The 19,542-nt window shown below is 48.5% G+C and overlaps 1 protein-coding gene across 3 annotated transcripts in view; it reads right to left on the reverse strand.

Moving 5' to 3' along the window:
* INSC (INSC spindle orientation adaptor protein) overlaps positions 1-19,542 on the reverse strand; it is a 132,887-nt gene that overhangs the window by 27,627 nt on the left and 85,718 nt on the right. For all 3 annotated transcript variants that reach the window (XM_043902403.1, XM_043902416.1, XM_043902408.1), the window contains exon 7: positions 15,851-15,976. In XM_043902403.1, the coding sequence (XP_043758338.1) occupies positions 15,851-15,976 (126 nt within the window). The remainder of the gene's footprint in view (positions 1-15,850; positions 15,977-19,542) is intronic.

Raw genomic sequence — 19,542 nt, forward strand, 5'->3', positions numbered from 1 at the left:
TTTGGTACCTACTTTGAGACTTTAATTTGGGTGTATATATATGTATAGATATACATATACATAAATATATGAAAATGAAAGTCGCTCCGTCGTGTCCGACTCTTAGTGACTCCATGGACTGCACCCCACTAGGCTCCTCTGTCTCTGGAATTCTCCAGGCGAGAATACTGGAGTGGGTAGCCATTTCCTTCTCCAAGGGGATCGAACCCAGGCCTCCTGCATTGCAGGCAGATTCTTTACCATCTGAGCCACCAGGGAAGTGCTATATATATAAATATATATATATATATATATATATATGATGGATAAACCCCAAAAGGACTGAAATCTGGGATTAACTAAGAGAATGCATATGCAGTGCCTGCCACATGGTGGCACCATCATCCCACCTTATCCCCATCTAGCAGGTACAGTCATCTCTCCTAGACTCGGGGCCCTGAGTCATTTCACTTTCCCTACCCTGGCTTAGGCCTCCCACCTGGACTTCTCTCCAGGGCTCCTTTCTGCAGGCTCCTGTGAGCTTGTGACCCCATGGGCAACCTCAGCTCTGTGGACTGGGGCCTACAAGTTTTCTCATTTGCTTGACAACCCTGGATCATGCAGGCCAGAACTAGGATTTTGCAAAGGTCAGTGACTCCTGCATTAATGCCTGACCAGGAACAATAAGATGAACAATTACTTTCCTCAGAAGGGAACTGAGAGAAAAAGTACCATCCATGCATCTTTAAAGTTCAACAAACAGTGACTGAGCATCTACACTGTGACCGATGCTGAACTAGGCAGACTGATACAGAGATGAATTGGAACAAATAAAAGATGAAGAAACAGAGAGATACAGAAATCAAAGAGAAACAGGGGTGGGAGAGGGAGAAGTGGAAAGAGAGAGGTCATATACTTAAAAGGACTTGGGAACTTGACTGGTGCAAAGCCCAGCCTCTCTATTCCTCTTCTTTGGCCTTTTTAATTACTTCCCCCTGCTGAGAACTCTCTCCATCTGGGCCTCTCCTCTTCCTGGGCCTCCACGATACCTACTTTGGGGCCCATCTCCTCCTAGCTAACTGCTTCTTAACCCCAGAGTTTGCCGTCAACCCACTCTGGACCACGTCAGCAACACCTCTCAAACTCAAGTGACCTTAATGACTCTCCATAGGCACTGTCAAACCTAGCCCTCCAGCTCTGACCTCCTTTCCCAAGATCCACATACATATTTCCAACCTGCTATGGGGTCTCTTTATGTTCAATTCCAAAAGTAATTTTCCCAGATATTTCATAGACAACTCAAACCTAGTTCACTTACAGCTGAAGTGTTCATCTTCCCTGCCTTCCCTCCTCACTCCCTCTCAGACCTCTCAGGTGAGAAATCCCCTCCTCTGTGAACATGCACCTTCCTCCCCCAGTCAGAAGATCTCTGTCCTCCACACTATGGTCTGCCCGCAACTAGAACACTTACTATGTTGGCTCGTGTGTGCTAAGTTGCTTCAGCTGTGTCTAACTCTCTATGGACTGAAGCCCGCCAAGCTCCTCTGTCCATGGGATGCTCTAGGCAAGAATACTGGAGTGGGTTGCCATTTCCTTCTCCAGGGGATCTTTCTGACCCAGAGATGGAACCTGAATCTCCCGTGCCTCCTGCACTGGCAGGCGGATTCTTTACCACGGAGCCACCTGGGAAGTCCCACCGTGTTGGTAAATGCCTAGTTTACATGCCCATCCCTGCCCTAGATCTGAGCAGCTCGGAGCGGCTCCTGCACTGAATCTTCTCTGGTGTCTAGTAGGCAGCTGAGGCCTGACCAACAACCTCAGCTGCGTGAAGTGTGGGCTGAATGATGAGGAAACAGAGGCCCAGGGAAGGGAAGAGACTGCTCAGACCACAAAGCAAGGTGAAACCACGGCCGAGACTCCCATCCTGGTTCCCCCTCTCCTGGCCCTGTGACCCATCTGTGGGGCCTTTGACACGGGCAGCAAAGGAAGAGGCTGGCAAGAGGGCCAGGTCAGCAGGGGCTGCTCAACTCAGCCCCTCTCGTGGGCCCAGGAGTAGCCCAGCATGAGACCAGCTCCCTCCAACACCGGTTCCATTTCTGAAGAGCCTCCATCCCCAAACACCCACTTCCCACCCTCAGTCGTGAACTGAGTGATGCCAAGAGAACAATCTAATCAAAGCACTTTCACATCCCTAAAGAGATTGCTGCTGGAAGCACTTAGAGGTAATTAGCTTTTACGTACAGTGGGATGGGCTGGTCCTGGTGACAAGCTTTCCTCATGGGAGGGCATTCAAGTGATGCTGAGGATGGTCTGGCCTGGTTACTACTTGGGTTGTAGGACTGATGCACCCTGAATCTGGATGAAGCGGGGACAGGCAGACTGTGAAAGTCTCCCTGGGAGGTGGGAGAAGGAGTGTGGAAACCATGCCCTTGAGGAATCCAAATGTACTGTAAACATCACTTCCGATTTATGAGCAATGTCCTCCTACTGACCTTCAGAAAAGTAGCAGCAGTGGCTTTTCGGTGAATATCTAAGGGACACAGGCCAGTATACAAAGGCCCATCATGTACCACTGGTGCTTGCCTGCTACTTTCTAACTCCCTTTTGCATGTTTCATTTTTAGGGGAAGTCAGGTGTTGCTTGTTGTAACAGATCAACAGAATCATGTGAAAGCAGCGATAACAGCTGTGGGGTGGAAGGGGAGCATGACCTAAAGACCTCCCCGAATTTCTTCCTTCACCTTTATGTCCACTTGGACACAAGAAGCCTGCAGAAAAAAACAAAAGACAAGTGGGAACCACAAAGAAGTTGGAATCCTGCTCATCGATGGATCTGCATATCCAAGGTACAGCCAAAGGGAAAATCCAATCACAGTCAGAGAGGGAAGCAGGGTCACATCCAAGGAAGCAAGGTCAAGTGCAGGCCAAGGGACAGCGCAAAGTGTTTGGTGGAATAATTGAGCCCACCGGCCAGAAGCGGGTCTGAATGTGGGATATAAACCAGATGAGGGCAAAGTTCAGGACAAAGTCTATGAAAAAAGTAAGGGGTTAAAGGCTTACTTTATAAAATAATATGTTTGTTTTAAGTAGTGGTGGGAGAGCTGGGAGCCCAATAGAAAGTTACAGAAAGTAAAACACACCTTCAGGAGGATAATATAATCTTCCTCCCAAATGAACATACCCAGACCCCACTCAACCTCTTTTACTCTTTCAAGCAAGAATCTTCGATTAAAAGTCAAGGGCCAAATCAGACAAAAACAAATATGAGTATGAAATAGGGAATGGAACAGTGGATGAAAGGGATTATATAACCAGTTTGGCAGCCAAGTCAGTGATGAAGAAAGAGGTGAGTTATTGAGGTGGAAAGAAATCAAGAATTAAATCACTTAAGAATATAAATAAAAAATAATTTCCCCATCGAGCAAGTGATTTTCCTTAAAGCAGATTGTTGAAAAGATGCTCTGGAGGCATTTCGTGGTGGAAGGAGTGGAGTTTGTGAGAAGGTTTCAAAGGTCACTAAGAAAAAGTTCATTTCCCTTTGGGTGAAGGATGCTAGGCATGTAATGATATGAAAAAACCAAGTTTTCCATAAAGCACTCCAGGCACAGCTGGAATCTGAATTGTACCAAAGTACTTCTAGATTAGTGGTCATTTGCCTGGTTCTCAGATGATTAGAATCATATGTGCAATTGTTATAACAGTAATGCCTGCACTTCACCACCAGAAATTCTGATTTAGCTGGTCTGGGATGGAGTCCTGTCATCAATATTCTTGAGCTTCCTCAAGTGACCCTAGCAGAGATCCTGGGTTCAGCCCAGTCTTCTAGAGGTAGCGATGGTACAGTGGGAGCTGCACAAACCTAGGAGCAAGAAAAGCCTGGGTTCACGACTCAACTGTGTTAACTGCTGACATGGTGAAATGAGCAAGTTATTCATCTTCTCGAAGCCTCAGTAATCTAGTCCTTCACATGATAATGCCACACTTAAGGAGAAAGTGAATGAATGTCAAAACTATTCCCTCTGAAATCTGTATCAAGACAGAGACAGCTATTATCACCACTGCTACTTAACACTTTACAGTAACCCTACGTAATAGAAGAGAAAGAAATGAAAAGGTATAATGACTCCAAAAGAGGAAGTGAAACTGTCATAATTTACAGATGACATGATTGTACCCCTGTGGCACAGTTGGTAAAGACTGCCTGCCAATGCAAGAGACGCAAGAGACGTGGGTTCAGTCCCTGGATTGGGAAGATCCCCTGGAGAAGGGAATGGCAACCCACTCCAATATTCTTGCCAGGGAAATTCCATGGACAGAGGAGCCTGGTGGGCTACAGTCCAGGGGGTCACAAAAGAGTCAGACATGACTGAGCACTCACTTCTTCTTCAATGTACATAATCCAAATCTGTATAAAATCCCAAAGAATCTACACACCACTAAAATTAATAAGTGAATTCAGCAAGATCATTAGATACAATATTCAAAATTGTATTTTCTATATATTACCAATAATTAGAAAATAAAAATTCAAATAACACACATTAGCATAAAAACATATCTAGAAATAAATCTTAAAAATGTGGAAGATATCAATACTAAAAACTCAAAACATTGCTGAGAGAGAGAGTAGCAAGGTATACTACATTTATTGACCAGAATACCCTATACTGTCTAAGATGTCAACTTTCCCTGAATTTATTTACAAATTTAAAGAAATTTCAATCAAAATCTCTGCAGGTATCTTTGGAGAAAGAAACAAGCTGATTCTAAACTATATATAGAAAAGAAAAAAACTTAGAATTACCAAGAAAGTCTTAAACAATAACAATATTAGAGGATCTATACTACCAAATATGAAAAACTGTTTAGATTATAGGGACTCAGCCAAAGCCATATTGGTACAAGGGTGGACAAAAAGACTAATTGAACAGAAAAATAGTCTAAAAACAGACATACCTGTGTCATTACTTTACCTACAACAAAGGTACCATTTTAATTCAGTGGTGAAAAACATTATCTTTTTGGTAAATGGTGCTGGCTCCATTGGATATCATATGGAAAAACACTGAATCTTGAACATCAAAAAAATTTAATTTAAAATAGACCATTGAACTAAATGTGAAAGGTAAAATAATAAAGCTCCTAGAAGAGAATATAGGAGACTCTTTTTCATGATTCAGGGGAACATAAACCTTTTTTAAATGGAGATGAGAAACACTAACTATAAAAGAAAAGATCAATAAATTGGACTTTATCAAAGTTAATTTCTATCCATCTAAAGACACCATTAAGAAAATGAAAAAGCAAACCACGGACTGAGAATATGTATTCTTAATAGACATATCTGACAAAGGGTTTTATGTAGAATACATATTTTTAAGCTTATAAATCAATAAGAAAAAGGCAATTCATTTTTTTTTAATGGGCAAAAGTCTCAAATAGACATTTCACAGAAGATAGCCAAATGGTCAGTGAGTGCTCAGTCACTTCAGTAATGTCCAACAATCTGCAACCCCATGAACTGTAGCTTGCCACGCTCCTCTGTCCACGGAACTCTCCAGGTAAGAATCCTGGAGTGGGTTACCATTTCCTTCTCCAGGGAAGCTTCCCAACCCAGGGATCGAACCCGAGTCTCCTGCAGCTCCTGCACTGCACGTGGAGTCTTTACCATTAAGCCACCGTGGAAGCCCTTGGTTTTGCATGTACATATATATATGTTTTATTATATATATTAATGTGTATAACATATAATATACACAAGTTACAATTTTTTGCAGTAATCACAAATACTGAAACCCATGGTTTGTTCTACTTATAATATAGTGCTCTACTTCCACTGAAACAAAATTGTTAATCACGCTTCAAAGGAAAATTTAACCCATAGAGGTACATGTCATGGCACAAACCAATTAAATGAAGCATTTATTCAAATTCCTTCCTGTCCAAAGGACAGGAAACAGTTTAAGATAATTTAGTAAAAACCAAAAGTTGGGGAATTCCCTGGCAGTCCAGTGGTTAGGACTCCAGGCTTTCACTGCCTGGAGCGAGGGTTCAAACCCTGGTCAGGGAACTAAGATGCCACAAAAAAACAAGCTGCATGATGCAGCCAAAGAAACAACAACAAAAAACTCCTCTCCCTCAGCCCCTAAAATAATTCAGTTTTTCCAAAGATAGGTCAATGACCTAAATAATAATGGTATAGAATGGAGTAATGAAAACAATCTCCTCTTAGTATGCTAGATATGCAAACTGGCAGATATAATTGGCCCAACAAAAGTTCAAAGTTTGCATTAAAAATGGACAGAAGGCATTGTCAATGAATTTTATGAACAGGTAAGTGGAAACATAGGATCAGTGGGCCTTTTAAGAGCTGCCATCTGAAGACACTACCTTTTTGGGTTGAAAAGCTACATTAAATGCTTGAAATGATATGGAAAAATTGCTCAAAAGTATTAGTTGTCAGTGAGATGAAAATTAAAATCACCATGAGAGATCACTATATGCCCAAGGAGGCCAGGAACAGGGCACTGCATGTCCAGTTACCACAAGGCTTCAGATTAATTATTTGTATTTTTTTTTTTTTTTTTTTTGGCTGCACCACGCAGTACATGGGATCTTAGTTCCCCAGACAGGATCAAACCCACACCCCCTGCAGTGGAAGTGCAGAATCTTAACCACTGGAATTCCCAAACTAATTATTTGTACTTTGAAAGTAGCCCAAGGAGAATGAAACCCTCCTTGGAGACTGTGTGTTCACTACCTGTGTGGGTCTTCCCATTGCCCCTTCCTCCCTTATCCTGTGTCTCCTCCTCTTTCTCGTTCCCCTCCCTCTCCCTGTCTCGGTCTCCGTGGGTGACCAGATGACCCACCACCTGCTGCCAGGTGCATCCTGGCTCCCCTCCATCTCCGTGCTGTCGGTGCCAGTCTGTTCCCAGGGAATGGGTCCTCCCATGTCAAATTCTGCCCCCAAACTTGCACACTCTCTCTTCCCTCGGTCTCCTGTCTCTGCTGCAGCAGCTTCCTTCCCCCGCTGGCCTCTGACCTGGCACTGGCCCCGCTCCAGAAGCCAAGGGGAAGCCGTGACGGTACAGGCCCCAGCTGGGCACCCCGTCCAGGGTGCCGAGCAGCCCTTGCTTCCCTGCGGCACAGCTTCCCTCCTCCCCGACACAAGCATCATGTTCACATCTGACTTCAGATGGGCAGATTCCCTGCTCGCACTAGATTACTTGGGGGTACAGACGGGAAATGCACTTTGCTGATGTTTTACCCTGCCGAGCTTACTGCCCCTCACCCACCACACACACTCACACACACACACACACACACACACACACACACACGGTTCTCAGGCACAGGCCTCCACCTATGAACTCACAAGGAGAGGTGCCCAGCTCTCTTCTGATGACACACACTGGCCGCAGAGAAGAAGCACCAGAACCCCCAGTCCAGCCAGCTCAACACCTTCTAAGTTGTGTTCACACGTTCGTCTTCCAAGATCACTTCATCGGGCACACGATACCAGCAGAACAGACACTCCACTCAGCGAATGAGAACACCAAGGCTTATGGGGATTAGGAAAGTTCCCTGTGGCTCCCCAGCAAACCAGTAGCAAAGGAGGAGCTGGCCCCAGGCTCTCTGCACTATTGCCAGTCTGGGGACAAGGTCTGTTTGCAGACTCCAGAGCTTGGGCTCAGAGTGACAGGAGGGAGAGAAATGGAGGGGAGAGGAAGCTGGAACTAACTACTCGGGCCAGATGGTACAAAAAGGGGCTCAGGGCAAATCCCATAGAAAGATTTTCAGCCAGTCCATCCTTGCTAAGGGACCTACGTCTTCACTCCCACACCCCACCCCACGCAGGGGCCCGGAACTGCTCACAGGCTGTATCCACACGAAGTCAGGCAGCCAGCCTTCTGGCCGCAGCCCTGCTGCTAACAGTGGGAGCCTGGGACGCAGGAACTTTGCCTCTCTGAGTCTCTGTCCTGCCATTAGCAATGGAAGGATGCACCAGAACTCTTCCAACTGTATTTATTCATCCATGCAGCAAAAATTATTCATCTGTGTGTGCAAGCCACTTCCCTAATGGACCAAGGAGTGGGCGGGATAGAGTCTGCTGGTGGGGAAGCTTAGACAGTGCTCTGAGGTCAGGGGTGTAGGTCACACTCCCAGGGGAGCACCAATATGAGCTCCAAGAGGGAGGAGGGCTGCCAGGAAGGCCGTTCAGAGATGGGCATCGACCGACATTAGCAAGTACCACTGAACCACTCCACTGGGACAGCCTCACCTAGGCAGGTGCTCCAGGCAAGGAAGCCCTGAGAATGGTTAGTGGAAGAATTTGATAAGAAGGGGAAAACAGCTTGCAGTTATGGTATGTTGACTCATTTTGTTCTCATCATCTGCAAGGCAGGGATTATCACTGCACTTTACGTATGATGGCACAGGTCTGGAGCAGGGCAAAGTCAGCTCATAGTGAGTGGGTGGAATGTCAGACATCGAACCGGGTCTGTGTGTTGGAGGGGCAATGTGCTGAATGTGGCTTGCTCAGAGGGCTCCTTTAGTACTGGGCTTGGGGTGGGGTGGGGGGGCAGGGTGGATTTTATGCAGTGAGAACTAGGGGGTTTAGGAAGGATTCTGCTCCAGGAAGGCATAGGACAAGCACTGTGAAAGACTGTAAGTTGGAGACATGTTAGATCACAAGGGGGCATCCCTAGTAGTTCAGACTGTAAAGAATCTGCATGCAATTCAGAAGACCTGGGTTTGATCCTGGAGAAGGGAATGGCTACCCACTCTAGTATTGTTGCCTGGAGAATACCATGGACAGAGGAGCCTAGCAGTCCTCAGCGTTGCAGAGTCAGATACAACTGAGCAGCTAACACTAGATTACAAGATGTATCTCCAAACTCCCCCGGGAGGAAGCTGCTTTAGTAGAAAGAAGACTCTGTTGACTTGAATTTGCAAATCAGGCCACATTCAGGACACATCGTGGCCCTGACCGCTGGTTCAGACCAGTTTTGCCAAGTAGAGAAGACAGCCCAGGGCCGCGCGTCAGAGGCAGCTGCTGCTCTTGTCCACCAGGTGGCGCTGTTGCACAGCGCATGGGGACCGCCGAGGCCCTACTGCCGCGTGCACTACTGAGGCTGCCCTCTTCAAACTCGGGTTTGGAGTGTGGTGCAGACCCGGGGCCAGCAAGGCCTTCTTATCTGGACAATACTGGCCCCTACATAATCTCTGAGTGAATCTCAAAGGGACAGGCAGGGGGAGCAGGGCAGAGTCCCTAATTCTATCCCGTCTCCACATCCTTGGGGCTTCCAGATGGCTCAGATGCTTCCCTGATGGCTGCCTGCAGTGCAGAGACCCGGGTTCAGTCCCTGGGTTGGGAAAATTCCCTGGAGAAAGAAATGGCAACCCACTCCAGTATTCTTGCCTGGAAAATTCCATGGACGGAGGAGCCTGGCAGGCTACAGTCCATGGGGTCACAAAGAGTCAGACATGACACTGCCTCTGCCAGTGTCTTTATGCCTTGCAGCCTCAACTTTCCCTTCTGTAAAATGGGCATAACCATCTCTGTGTGCCTTCCCTGTAAAATGACTGTGTGGATCAAATGAGCAAAAGGATGAGGAAAACAGGTTAATTTTTTTTATATGTGACTTATTTCTAACCATCTGCAGCCCTACAAGAAGCAGGCAGTGGAAAGAAGCTCCTGTAAGATGGCATCTGGAGAGACAGAGCCTCCCCACCCAGTTCCCTCTTGCCCAGGGTTTCTGGGTCCAGGCCTCCCTGTCTCCAGCCTGGTCCTTCAGATGTCAGGGCATCTTAATCCCAAGAAGCCGCCCCAGGAAACGGAGTGAGGGAGCTGCGTGGAGACGGGCAGCAGTGTCCCCATCCCTCATCACTGATGCTTCTCTTCTTAGACTTGAAGTTGAGCCCTCCTTCCCTCCCCACTGTTCATCTTTAATTTCTCCATCGATTTTCATTAAACTCTCTTCTTGGCTCCAACACAGGATGAACTCCGTATTTGAAAAAAAGAAATCTCTTTCGAAAGTAAGATTGTCTCTGGTATCACGGCTGGAAGAGGCAATTACCAGAACTCTCATGGAGGTTGTCTCAGGCCATTTGAGCACTGGGCTTGGAGAGACCCCTACGGCCCAAGACTCTAGGTTCCTGCCCCACAGCCCCAGCCTGGCTCTAGTCCCCACCCTCCTCCAACCCCATCCTGGCCCCTAGCCCTGTCCAACCCTGGCCTCTGCACCAGTGGTGCCCTGACCATCTCATTAGCCAATCAGAATACTGGAAGTCTGCCAGCGTCACTATAAAACCCTAGGACTCAGGATTCCTGGGGGTGTTGCAGGGTTTCCCCAGACTAACCCAAAAAGGTGAAGATAAACAGGCCAGGAAAGAAGGAAGGGACACAGACAAAGGCGAGTTCTGCCTCCATGCAGGCCTCACCCACACTGCTGCATCACCTCACCATGGCAACCCCATAAAGAGGAAACAGAGATTCAGAGAGGAGTCACTTGCTCTCTAGCCCCCTTGCAGCCTCCCCACAGATTGGCAGTCCTCCCCTTGGTGATGCCAGTCCACCGTCCCAGCTCTAGTCCTCCCCAAGGCTGCCCTGACCAGTCCAGGTGGGTTGGGTCACCCGATAACCAGACGGAGTTGGGTCCATCTGCTCTCACCGGGCCATGTGGCCTTGGGGCCCTCACTCTCGATTTGGCCCTCATTTTTCTTCATCCCATCTTCTCCAAAGTGAGTCCCAGAGAACGCTGCCTTCTCTTCTGGGCGCCCCCAATTCACTGAGCTCCTAAAAGGCTCAGAGCCCCACTGGCCTAGCTGCAGATTCCCTCAGCTGAGGCCACTTTCGGGGCTCCGCCTTGGTCCTCTGGGCCAGCTCCACTGCCTCCTGCCACTGACATCACCAGCCCCCCAGGCACAGGTGAAGCCACTGGCCTGCGGCTTCTGATGGCCATGGGGCTGCCCCGTGGCCATCGCAGGTGGGAGGCAGGGAACAGTTCCTTGTCTCTCCCTCCCAGAGCCCAGCACAGGGACTGGGGAGTGAGGGGTGACTGTCTGCTGAGGGTGCACGGGAGGGAGGACAGACTTCCCGAAACCCGCTGCCCCAGGGGAACAGGATGAACCGGACCTCCAGAAATAAAGAATGGAGGCTTGCAAGACCCTTCAGACACCTCTGGAGAGGACTTCTTGCTGTCTTGTGGCTCCACACCTGCTCAGGAATCTCCATACCTGCCCCCTTTTCCAGACCAGTACCCAGAGCCTGGGTCCCTGGGAGCCACTGCCCTGCGGTGCCAACCTCAAAAGGGCCGGCTCTTCCTGGGGTCACAGAGTATAAAGAACTGGGCTTTGGAAACCAGCCAGGCTTTGAATCCAAACTCCACATTCATGAGCTGAGTCTCAGTTTCCTCCCCTGTAAAATGGAGAGGTTGTGGGGACTTGTGTTCCACACTTCTGCTCACTGTGCACGGGGCAGCATCTTTGGCCTTGCTAACCCTTCCTGCTGACAGGCCAGCCCTCCCTTCTCCACCAAACCAGCATCTCCCTGAGGCCACTGATGTCCAAAACCCCGGCAATTGGAATTACCTGCACCACAATCATAACAGCTACCATTTATTCAGTGCCTAGTGGGAGCCAGGAACCACACTGCCGTGCACCTATTCATCTCTGATGGCCCTGGGAGGTAGAGTTCATTGTGCACCTTTGATAGATGAAAAAACTGCACCTCTGAGAAGTTAAATAACTTGCCCAGGGAAATGTGTCCAAGTTCGTAGGTGGACAAGCCTGGATTCACAACCAGAAGAGCCTGACTCTCAGAGGCCACAGTTTCCCCAGCACACTGGACAGTTCACAACAAACGTGTGATGACAGAATGAGTTAGTAGCAGGATGAGATGGTGATGGACTGAGTGGGCGAGCAAGGAAGCAAATGACTTGAAAGTAAGTGAATGGCTGGATGACAGAGAAAGAAGAAGCAGGTGATTAAGTGAGTCTATGGCCATGTGAATGCCTCAAGCCCGACAGAGCTCGAGCATCACACAGCAGGGCTGAGGATGGATGGGGCGTCTGGTGACCTGATAGACTCACACTCTGCCAGGGTCTGTGCATGACTTAATGAACTGCTCCAAGGTGGTGGGAAGGGTAGGTAGCTGCAGACAAAGATGGATTTCACCAAATTTAGCGCGTTTCTTGTGGCAATTAATTACAGGAGCCTTGGGGAGGAGGTGAGGCCAGTAAATCAGGGGAGGCTGAGGCTGTGACATTATCTAAGGAAGGCATGAGCTGTGCCTGGTGAGTGGGCAGTGGGCGAGAGCCCGCGGGCACCTGCTCTCCACTTATGCCTCCACCCAGTCTGTTGTGCTGTGGCTTCTGCGATCCAGCCCATCCCCAGACTTCTTTACCTTTCACCCTAAACATGGACAGTGGCGACCTCACCAGAGCGTTTTGAGGCCAGCACTCAGCACCCAGATCACAGACTGTGAGCGGGACCTGGGGGAGGAGCAGGTGACCCAGGACCACCTGGGCGTCTCTAGAATGTCTCACAGCTTTGGAAACAGTGTGATGTGGAGCAAAGGAGCATGGACCTTGGCCTCACGCACTGGAGCTGAGTCCTGGATGGGCATGATGGTTCGCAACCCAGTCTGGCTCCAGCTCATCTCATCAGTTCATGTTCAGTCGCTCAGTCATGTCCGACTCTTTGTGATCCTGGATCAAACGACCACCAGGCCACCTATTAGCTGTGTGCCCTTGAGCAAGTTGCTTCACTTCTCTGAGTCTTCCTTCCTTCTATAAATGACATGGATGATAACAGCACCGATGGGTTACCGATTAAGTGACACCATGAAAGGAATGGTCTGGCCAGTGCTTGCACACAGCAAGTACTCAATAAATGTTAATTATTGTCTTTTTCTGGAGGAGGAAATGGCAACCCACTCCAGTACCCTTGCCTGGAAAATCCCATGGATGAAGGAGCCTGGTAGGCTATAGTCCATGGGGTTGCAAAGAGTTGGACACGACTGAGCAACTTCACTTCACACTTTCATTGTCTTTTTAGCCATGGCCATGATGTCCTTATTATCTGATAGGTTAGGGGTGGATAAACATTTTCTGTAGAGGGCCAGGTGGTAAATATTTTTGACTGCATGTTCTCTTGCAATTATCCAATTATGCTGTTGTAGGGAAACCAGACATTTACAACACCTAAATGAAGGAGCCTGGCAGTGTTCCATTAAAACTTTATGGATCAAAAATTTGAACTTCACATAATTTTCACGTGACATCAAATGTTATTCCCCTCATATTTTTATAATCATTTAAAAATGACTTAACTCATGGACTGTACATGCCAAAAACAACAGGCTGACTTTGGCCCACAGGTTATAACTTGCCACCCCATGAACTAGAGCGCAAACTCTAAGAGAACCAGGGTGGCTGTCTGTTTTGTTCACTGCTATGCTCCCAACACATAAAAGAGTGCCTGGCAAACAGCAGACGGTTGATAAAAGTTTGCTGAATGAATGAATGATGAGCTGTGTGATTCTGTGCACTTCATAATGCTGGGCCTTGGTTTCTTTATCTGTGTAATGGGTATGCTTGCATGTTCAAGGTAAGCATCAAATGAAATTAAGCTGTCCATGGAGACATTTGGCAAGCTGTGACTGCAGAGCTGTAGTTGCAGTTTCTGACCACAAGGGGGCTCCTTTCTGACACACCTCCGTCTGGCCCACTGCTTGGCAGAGCATTGTTCACAAGTATCTGCGTATGGAAAGGAATCTGACCTGGAGGAGGAGGAAGCCCAGAGAGGGTGACTTTCTCCTGGGCAAGTTAGGGGAGGGGGAAGACTAGGACACTGGCCAGAAACAGCAAGGTGGCCTGGGTTTAGCTAAAGGAATTTTTGGGGGGGTGTTCTGAGAGTATCTATTAAACCATATCTATTAAAAGTCATTGATATTGACTGAGCATTAGGCAAGCAGACAGGATCTAATCCTAGCTCCAAAACTTACTACGTGATTGTAGGTGAGTCACTTATACTGGCTGAGACACAGTTCCCTGTCTTTAAGATGAAGATAGGAAGAGCGCTCCCCTCAGTAGGTCCCGGAACCTTAATGAAGAGCTGCATGTAAGGGGCGAGGTCAGAACTGGCTGCTTAGTAATCCCTCAGGCACTGAACACTCCCCTCATCCTCTTGCTTGGTGGGTTGGGGTCTGACTCCCAGGCCAGAGGCCCATCTGGCCTGGGAAAGACACATTTTCGCTTTCTGGCTTGGGAACCGCACAGGAAGGCGGAAGGAAAGACTGCCCCCCAGCCTTCCTGGCTGCACACGTTTTCACTCTAAACAGAAAAGTTCTGCTGTTTTTCTTTCCTGGATGGAAGTTTTCCCACTGCTCTGCAAACTCATAAGCCAAGAAATCCACTGCTTTTGGAGGACTGGTGAGTCCAGTCCCTTCTGCTTTCTTCCCTTCTTCTTTCTGCCAACCAGCATGAAAGAAGACGAGAAACAAACCCATCTGGCCATTTTCCACTCTCTAAGGAGGAAGATTTTATGGGAGAAGAGAAGATTATTCAGCGCATGAAGCTGGACATGCTCAATGCATTTTCTTCACGGAGTCTGTCTGTCTGGCCACTGCCTCTGCTCCTTTTTGCCACCTAAGCAAGCACACAAATACAAAGGCTTTTGAACCCATGGGAAGGAAACACTCTGTCCAGAGGGCTGGCCTTCGCTCCTTCACCACTTTGCTGTGTGACCCCAGACAAATGACTTGCCCGTTCTGAGTCACAGCCTTCTCATCTGTAAAATGAGTAGATTGCCCATGAACACTCCATCTTCAGCTAAAAGCACCCCAGAGCCCATGACCCTGTGGCCCTGTCCCATTATCTGAGCCGATTTGGAAAGAGGCAGGGTAGAATGTAAAACAACCATCAGTCTAGGAGTCCACACAGTGAAAAACCTGAGGGGAGGGTGGAGGTTTCCTGGGCAACCAGGACCAGACTGTGGGCAGGGATGCAGTGGAAGGGAAGCAATTTCCTTGCCCCATCCCCATTTAGACCAAGCTATGAGAACAGGCTCAAGGTACCTACCCCCAACCCTGCAGACATGGCAACTGTCACCAGGACATACCACAACTTTTCACCTCTCTTCCATAAAAATAATTTCAGCATCTTTCCTTGAAACATAATTGAAAAATCCCCAAGTGTCAGCCGTAGCCTCCCAACACTCCTGCTAAAATCCCTGAGGAGCCATCTGCAGGCTTGGACCCACTCAGGCCAAGAGGGAGAAGCAGACTCAGCCCTACCACCTGGGGGGCGTGAGGGTGGGGAGGGGGGTGGCTGGAACCTGTTACGTCGCCCTAGGTTGGCCTGGTACCTGGGACTGCTTGGTCACCCATATCTCCAACCCCAGACACCTCAGCTGTGGTGACCCACCATGCCCTTGGACTCAAGTGTCCTTTTCCCTTACCCTAGCCCTCTTGGGGGGATGCCCACCTGCCTGCCCAGGCATCCACGCACACCCTGCCCCTGCCTATCCTGTCCCCCAAGAAACTGGATCCTCTTCTCTTCATTCCAGGGACCTGCCACGAGGGAAGGACCAACCACCCTCAACCTCGACAGCCCTCCCCATCTGACTTGTCTGCCCCCTGTGGTGTTCCACCCCTGGGCCCTGCCTTCTCCCGCCAAGCTCCTCAGCCTCTGCGCCCTTCACGTCTTCATCAGCCCCAGCAGCCCCACCTGAATGATGCTGAGGAAAGGAGGGACTCAGGGGACTTGCTCCAGGAAGAGGTCCAGATGTCCACCAAGAGGTCACTTTCCGTAGTCACCCGCCCCCTCGGGGACCTCAGTCCCCATGCAGCCAGCCAGCTGCACTCTTACCTTCTCCAGCTGGTGGACCCCCTCCTCCACACAGCAGATGGAGGCCAGCGTGCGGAGCGCCTGGGGGTAGAGGCACCGGAAAGTGTCCTGCCGGCAGACCTTGAAGAGCGCGACGACCCCACCCTCCTGGCAAGGAAAAGAAAATGTCACATGATCTCACTGTGTCACCTCTCCTGGGGCTAACACCCCCTCAACTCAGCTGGTGCATTTTGGGGTCTGTAGGGCGGCAGAACAGCCACCCCCAAATATGCCATTTTAGTCTAAGGATTGTCTGGAGCTGAAGGCAATTAAGAAGAAACAGATTAAAAAAAAAGATATCCGTCCTCCCCCTATTTGACTAAAAGCAGGACATAAATTTAAAAAGATCATTCTCCCTTTCCTCTCTACTAAGAAGGACAAGAGTTAATCACTGGAGACAACTTTAGACCCTTATCAGCCTGGATTCAGCACCAAAAGAAACTCAGATAGCCAACTTCCATCTTCAGCTACTATTAGTTTGCCATATACGTGTCTTCCCACAGTTTGCCACCCCTAAAGACTCAAGAGGGCTTCCTTTGTGGCTCAGATGGTAAAGACTCTGCCTGCAATACAGGAGACCTGGGTTTGATCCCTGCATAGGGAAGATCCCCTGGAGAAGGAAATGGCAACCCACTCCAGTATTCTTGCCTGGAGAATTCCATGGACAGAGGAGCCTGGTGGGCTATACAGTCCATAGGGTCTCAAAGAGTTGGACATGACTGAGTGACTAATACTTTCACTTTCAGAGACTCAAGGTTCTCTTCCTTTGTCTTATTACATCTCTAAAAATGTATTGTTCCTTTGCTAAGATGCTGCAGAAGCCCAAGTTGTAACCAACCCTTTGAGTTACTCATCTCTGACTGTTCCCATGGGTAAGTGCAGGGCACATGCTAATAAACTATTTTTCTTTTGTTAATGTGTCTTTTGTCAGCTTAATTTACAGGGCCCCAGCCAGAGAATCTAGGAAAGTAGTAGGAGCAAAGAACCCCCCACCCCGGCCCCCCCCCCCGCCCCCCCCGGCCCCTCCCCCCCGCCCCCCCCGGCCCCTCCCCCGGCCCAGTTCCTACACACACACACACACACACTCTCTCTCACATGTTCCCAAGCTCCCACACATGCTGCAGTGAAATGTCAGCTCCAGAAATAATGTCACCCTTGGTAATCTAAACTGGAGGTGAGGGGCCAGGGGAGGCACCTGTACTGGGACCAGGCTCAACCCCAGTTAACACTGCTCCAGACGCCTGGCAACCCCCTCCCAGCAGCCGCCTGGGAACAAGACTGGAGCTGTCAGAAATAAGTTCTAGAAACAAGCCTGAGGCAGATGGAGAGAACTGAAACCGAGATGCCTCGTGCTGGTTCTCACTATGCCAGCGACCACCTGTCACTTCTCAGATCCTCCCAGCCACCATGGCAGGAACACAAAAAGGGGCTTTATTTACATCAATACTGTAATTTCTTTCCATTTGGGGGATGGGAAAAATGGAAGTCCAGATGGATGAAATAATCATACCTCCCCCCCTAATCCACATTGGTCCTGTTTTTACTCCTTCACTCCAGTTTGTAAAAGGGAAAAATATATATATATAAACCCTTTAGAAATGATCAGCCCAGCTCTTGAGTGCGAACCTGTATTTTTCTCTTTGTGAGAGCAGTTTATGGAAACTCCCTCACCTTGTGGCGACTTCCCAGGAGTCTGGGAGGATTTCTGAGAAGAGGCTGAGAGTGAGGCGCTCCTTCTAACTGGACAGATTAATTCAATAGAAATCACCGAAGCTACCTTGGCTCCCAGAGCAAAGTGAGATCACAACGATGACTTACCATGTGCCCAGTAGACTGGTGGCAACCCCATTCTAGACGTCCATGTCCAGAGCAGAGGAAGCTGGCCGCCCCACATCGGGCTTTACCCTGCGTCCCCCTCTTCCCTTTCCTGAGGGCTGCAGGGATGCCAGTAGCAGGAAAGAATATGTGAACAAGTGGTCTGCACCTGGTCCTGCGGGGCACTTGCCTTTAACCGCACCGCTCCTGGCTCTAACTGAGCCCATAACCCTGTTTCCTAAACTGAGAACGACGTTACAGGAAGAAGGAGGTGGGGTCAGCAAAACTGCCATCCCATCAGATTTTTGAGAACTCTCTCCACAAAAACTATACTATGCACCAAGCACTGTTGTGTATCCTGGGGACACAGTAGGGAGGAACTGAAAGCATAGTGTATGAGCAACCAGAAGAAGCAGCAATGACCATTGCAGCCCAGCAGAGCCTCACTGAAATGAGTCACCCCAGACCTCCCCTTCCTAGAACCCAACAAAGATAAGCTCCGAGCCCTTTGCAGTCTAAGAGTTTGACAGCTTATCACAGCAGGGACCAAGACGAAAGCGTCCAGTTCTGGAGGAATTCAGGATTTCTGACATTTTATAATTAGCCAAGAGTGATCTTCAACTTCTATATTCCTACTTCCTTTTAGGATAGTTGATTTGGTGGGAAAAGGTCATATCTTAGGACGGGTAACATTGTTCATGCAGCACAAAAATATTAATGGTTTATTATATGCCAGACCCTGTGCTGGGCACTGCCTCAGTCTCCATCCATAATGAGCTCATGGTCTGGCAGACAATGTTAAAAGCAGGAAGAAATCTGGGTGGGGATGCACTGAAATGAGGATGGGGTACAGGGTTAAAAGAGCACAGAGCAAGAACTCTTGACATAATCTGGGGGGGATGGCTGTAGAAGGGTCAAAGAAAAGCACTCTGATTTTAGTCACATCATCATTTCACTAAATGTATGCCCTAGTATGGGACAAGACACTCACCCCTCTGATTTCTTGCTCCACAATCCGTATCCCCACCTGCCTACCTTCCCATGGTTCCTGGGACATCTGATAAGGGTTCCACACAAAGACCTTACTCAAAGAGTCACTGACATAAAATCAAATTACTCTTTAAAGTGAGAACTAAAAACAAGAATCCTAAGGTCTCCCTAGCCTGCCTTGCTGGCCATTAATGACCTTCCACCAGATGTAAATATCTGTATACATATACGTTTACATGTGTATGCATACTTATATATTTATATTTAATCACAGATAGTATGAATATTATTTATATATGTACAAAGATAGATTTATAAAGTGATAGATATTTGCTTCTGGAGCAGACCGTGAAGAAATGATGCCAAAGCATGAGAAGCTGAGGGCCAGGATCAACGTGGCAGCCTTCCTTTGGCTCAGGAGATACCAGCTCTAGCCTAACTATATTTAAGCCTCTGCACCCATTTGCATTGGATTCTCGTTTCATCTTTTCCCAAGCCTATGAAAAACAGTCTTCTTAGCATTTTTCGCTACCAGGAGAGGAAGAGGGAAATCCCGAACCCAGACTGAGGGGATTCTGGTTCAAATCCTACTTCTGCTGCCGGGTATCTTTGGTTTAAAATGGGGTGGGGACAAGCGCATGACTCAGCTGTCAGAGGTGAAGCAAGTTAAGGTTGTGAAGGGGCTGAGCACACAGCGAGGGGGGGCCTGGACCGCCACGCACGGGTCGGGCCGCGGAAGGCACCCTGGTTAGAAGGGTGACTGATATCCTCATGAAAGGTGTCCCAAAGGCTGGCGTGCATGCCAGGGAGAAGAGGTAGGAAGTGAGATGGAGTTGTTGCAGGGACCACTCTGGAGCCCCCACCCACCA

This window comes from Cervus elaphus, chromosome 1 (genome assembly GCF_910594005.1).
Source record: "Cervus elaphus chromosome 1, mCerEla1.1, whole genome shotgun sequence".
NCBI lineage: Eukaryota > Metazoa > Chordata > Mammalia > Artiodactyla > Cervidae > Cervus > Cervus elaphus.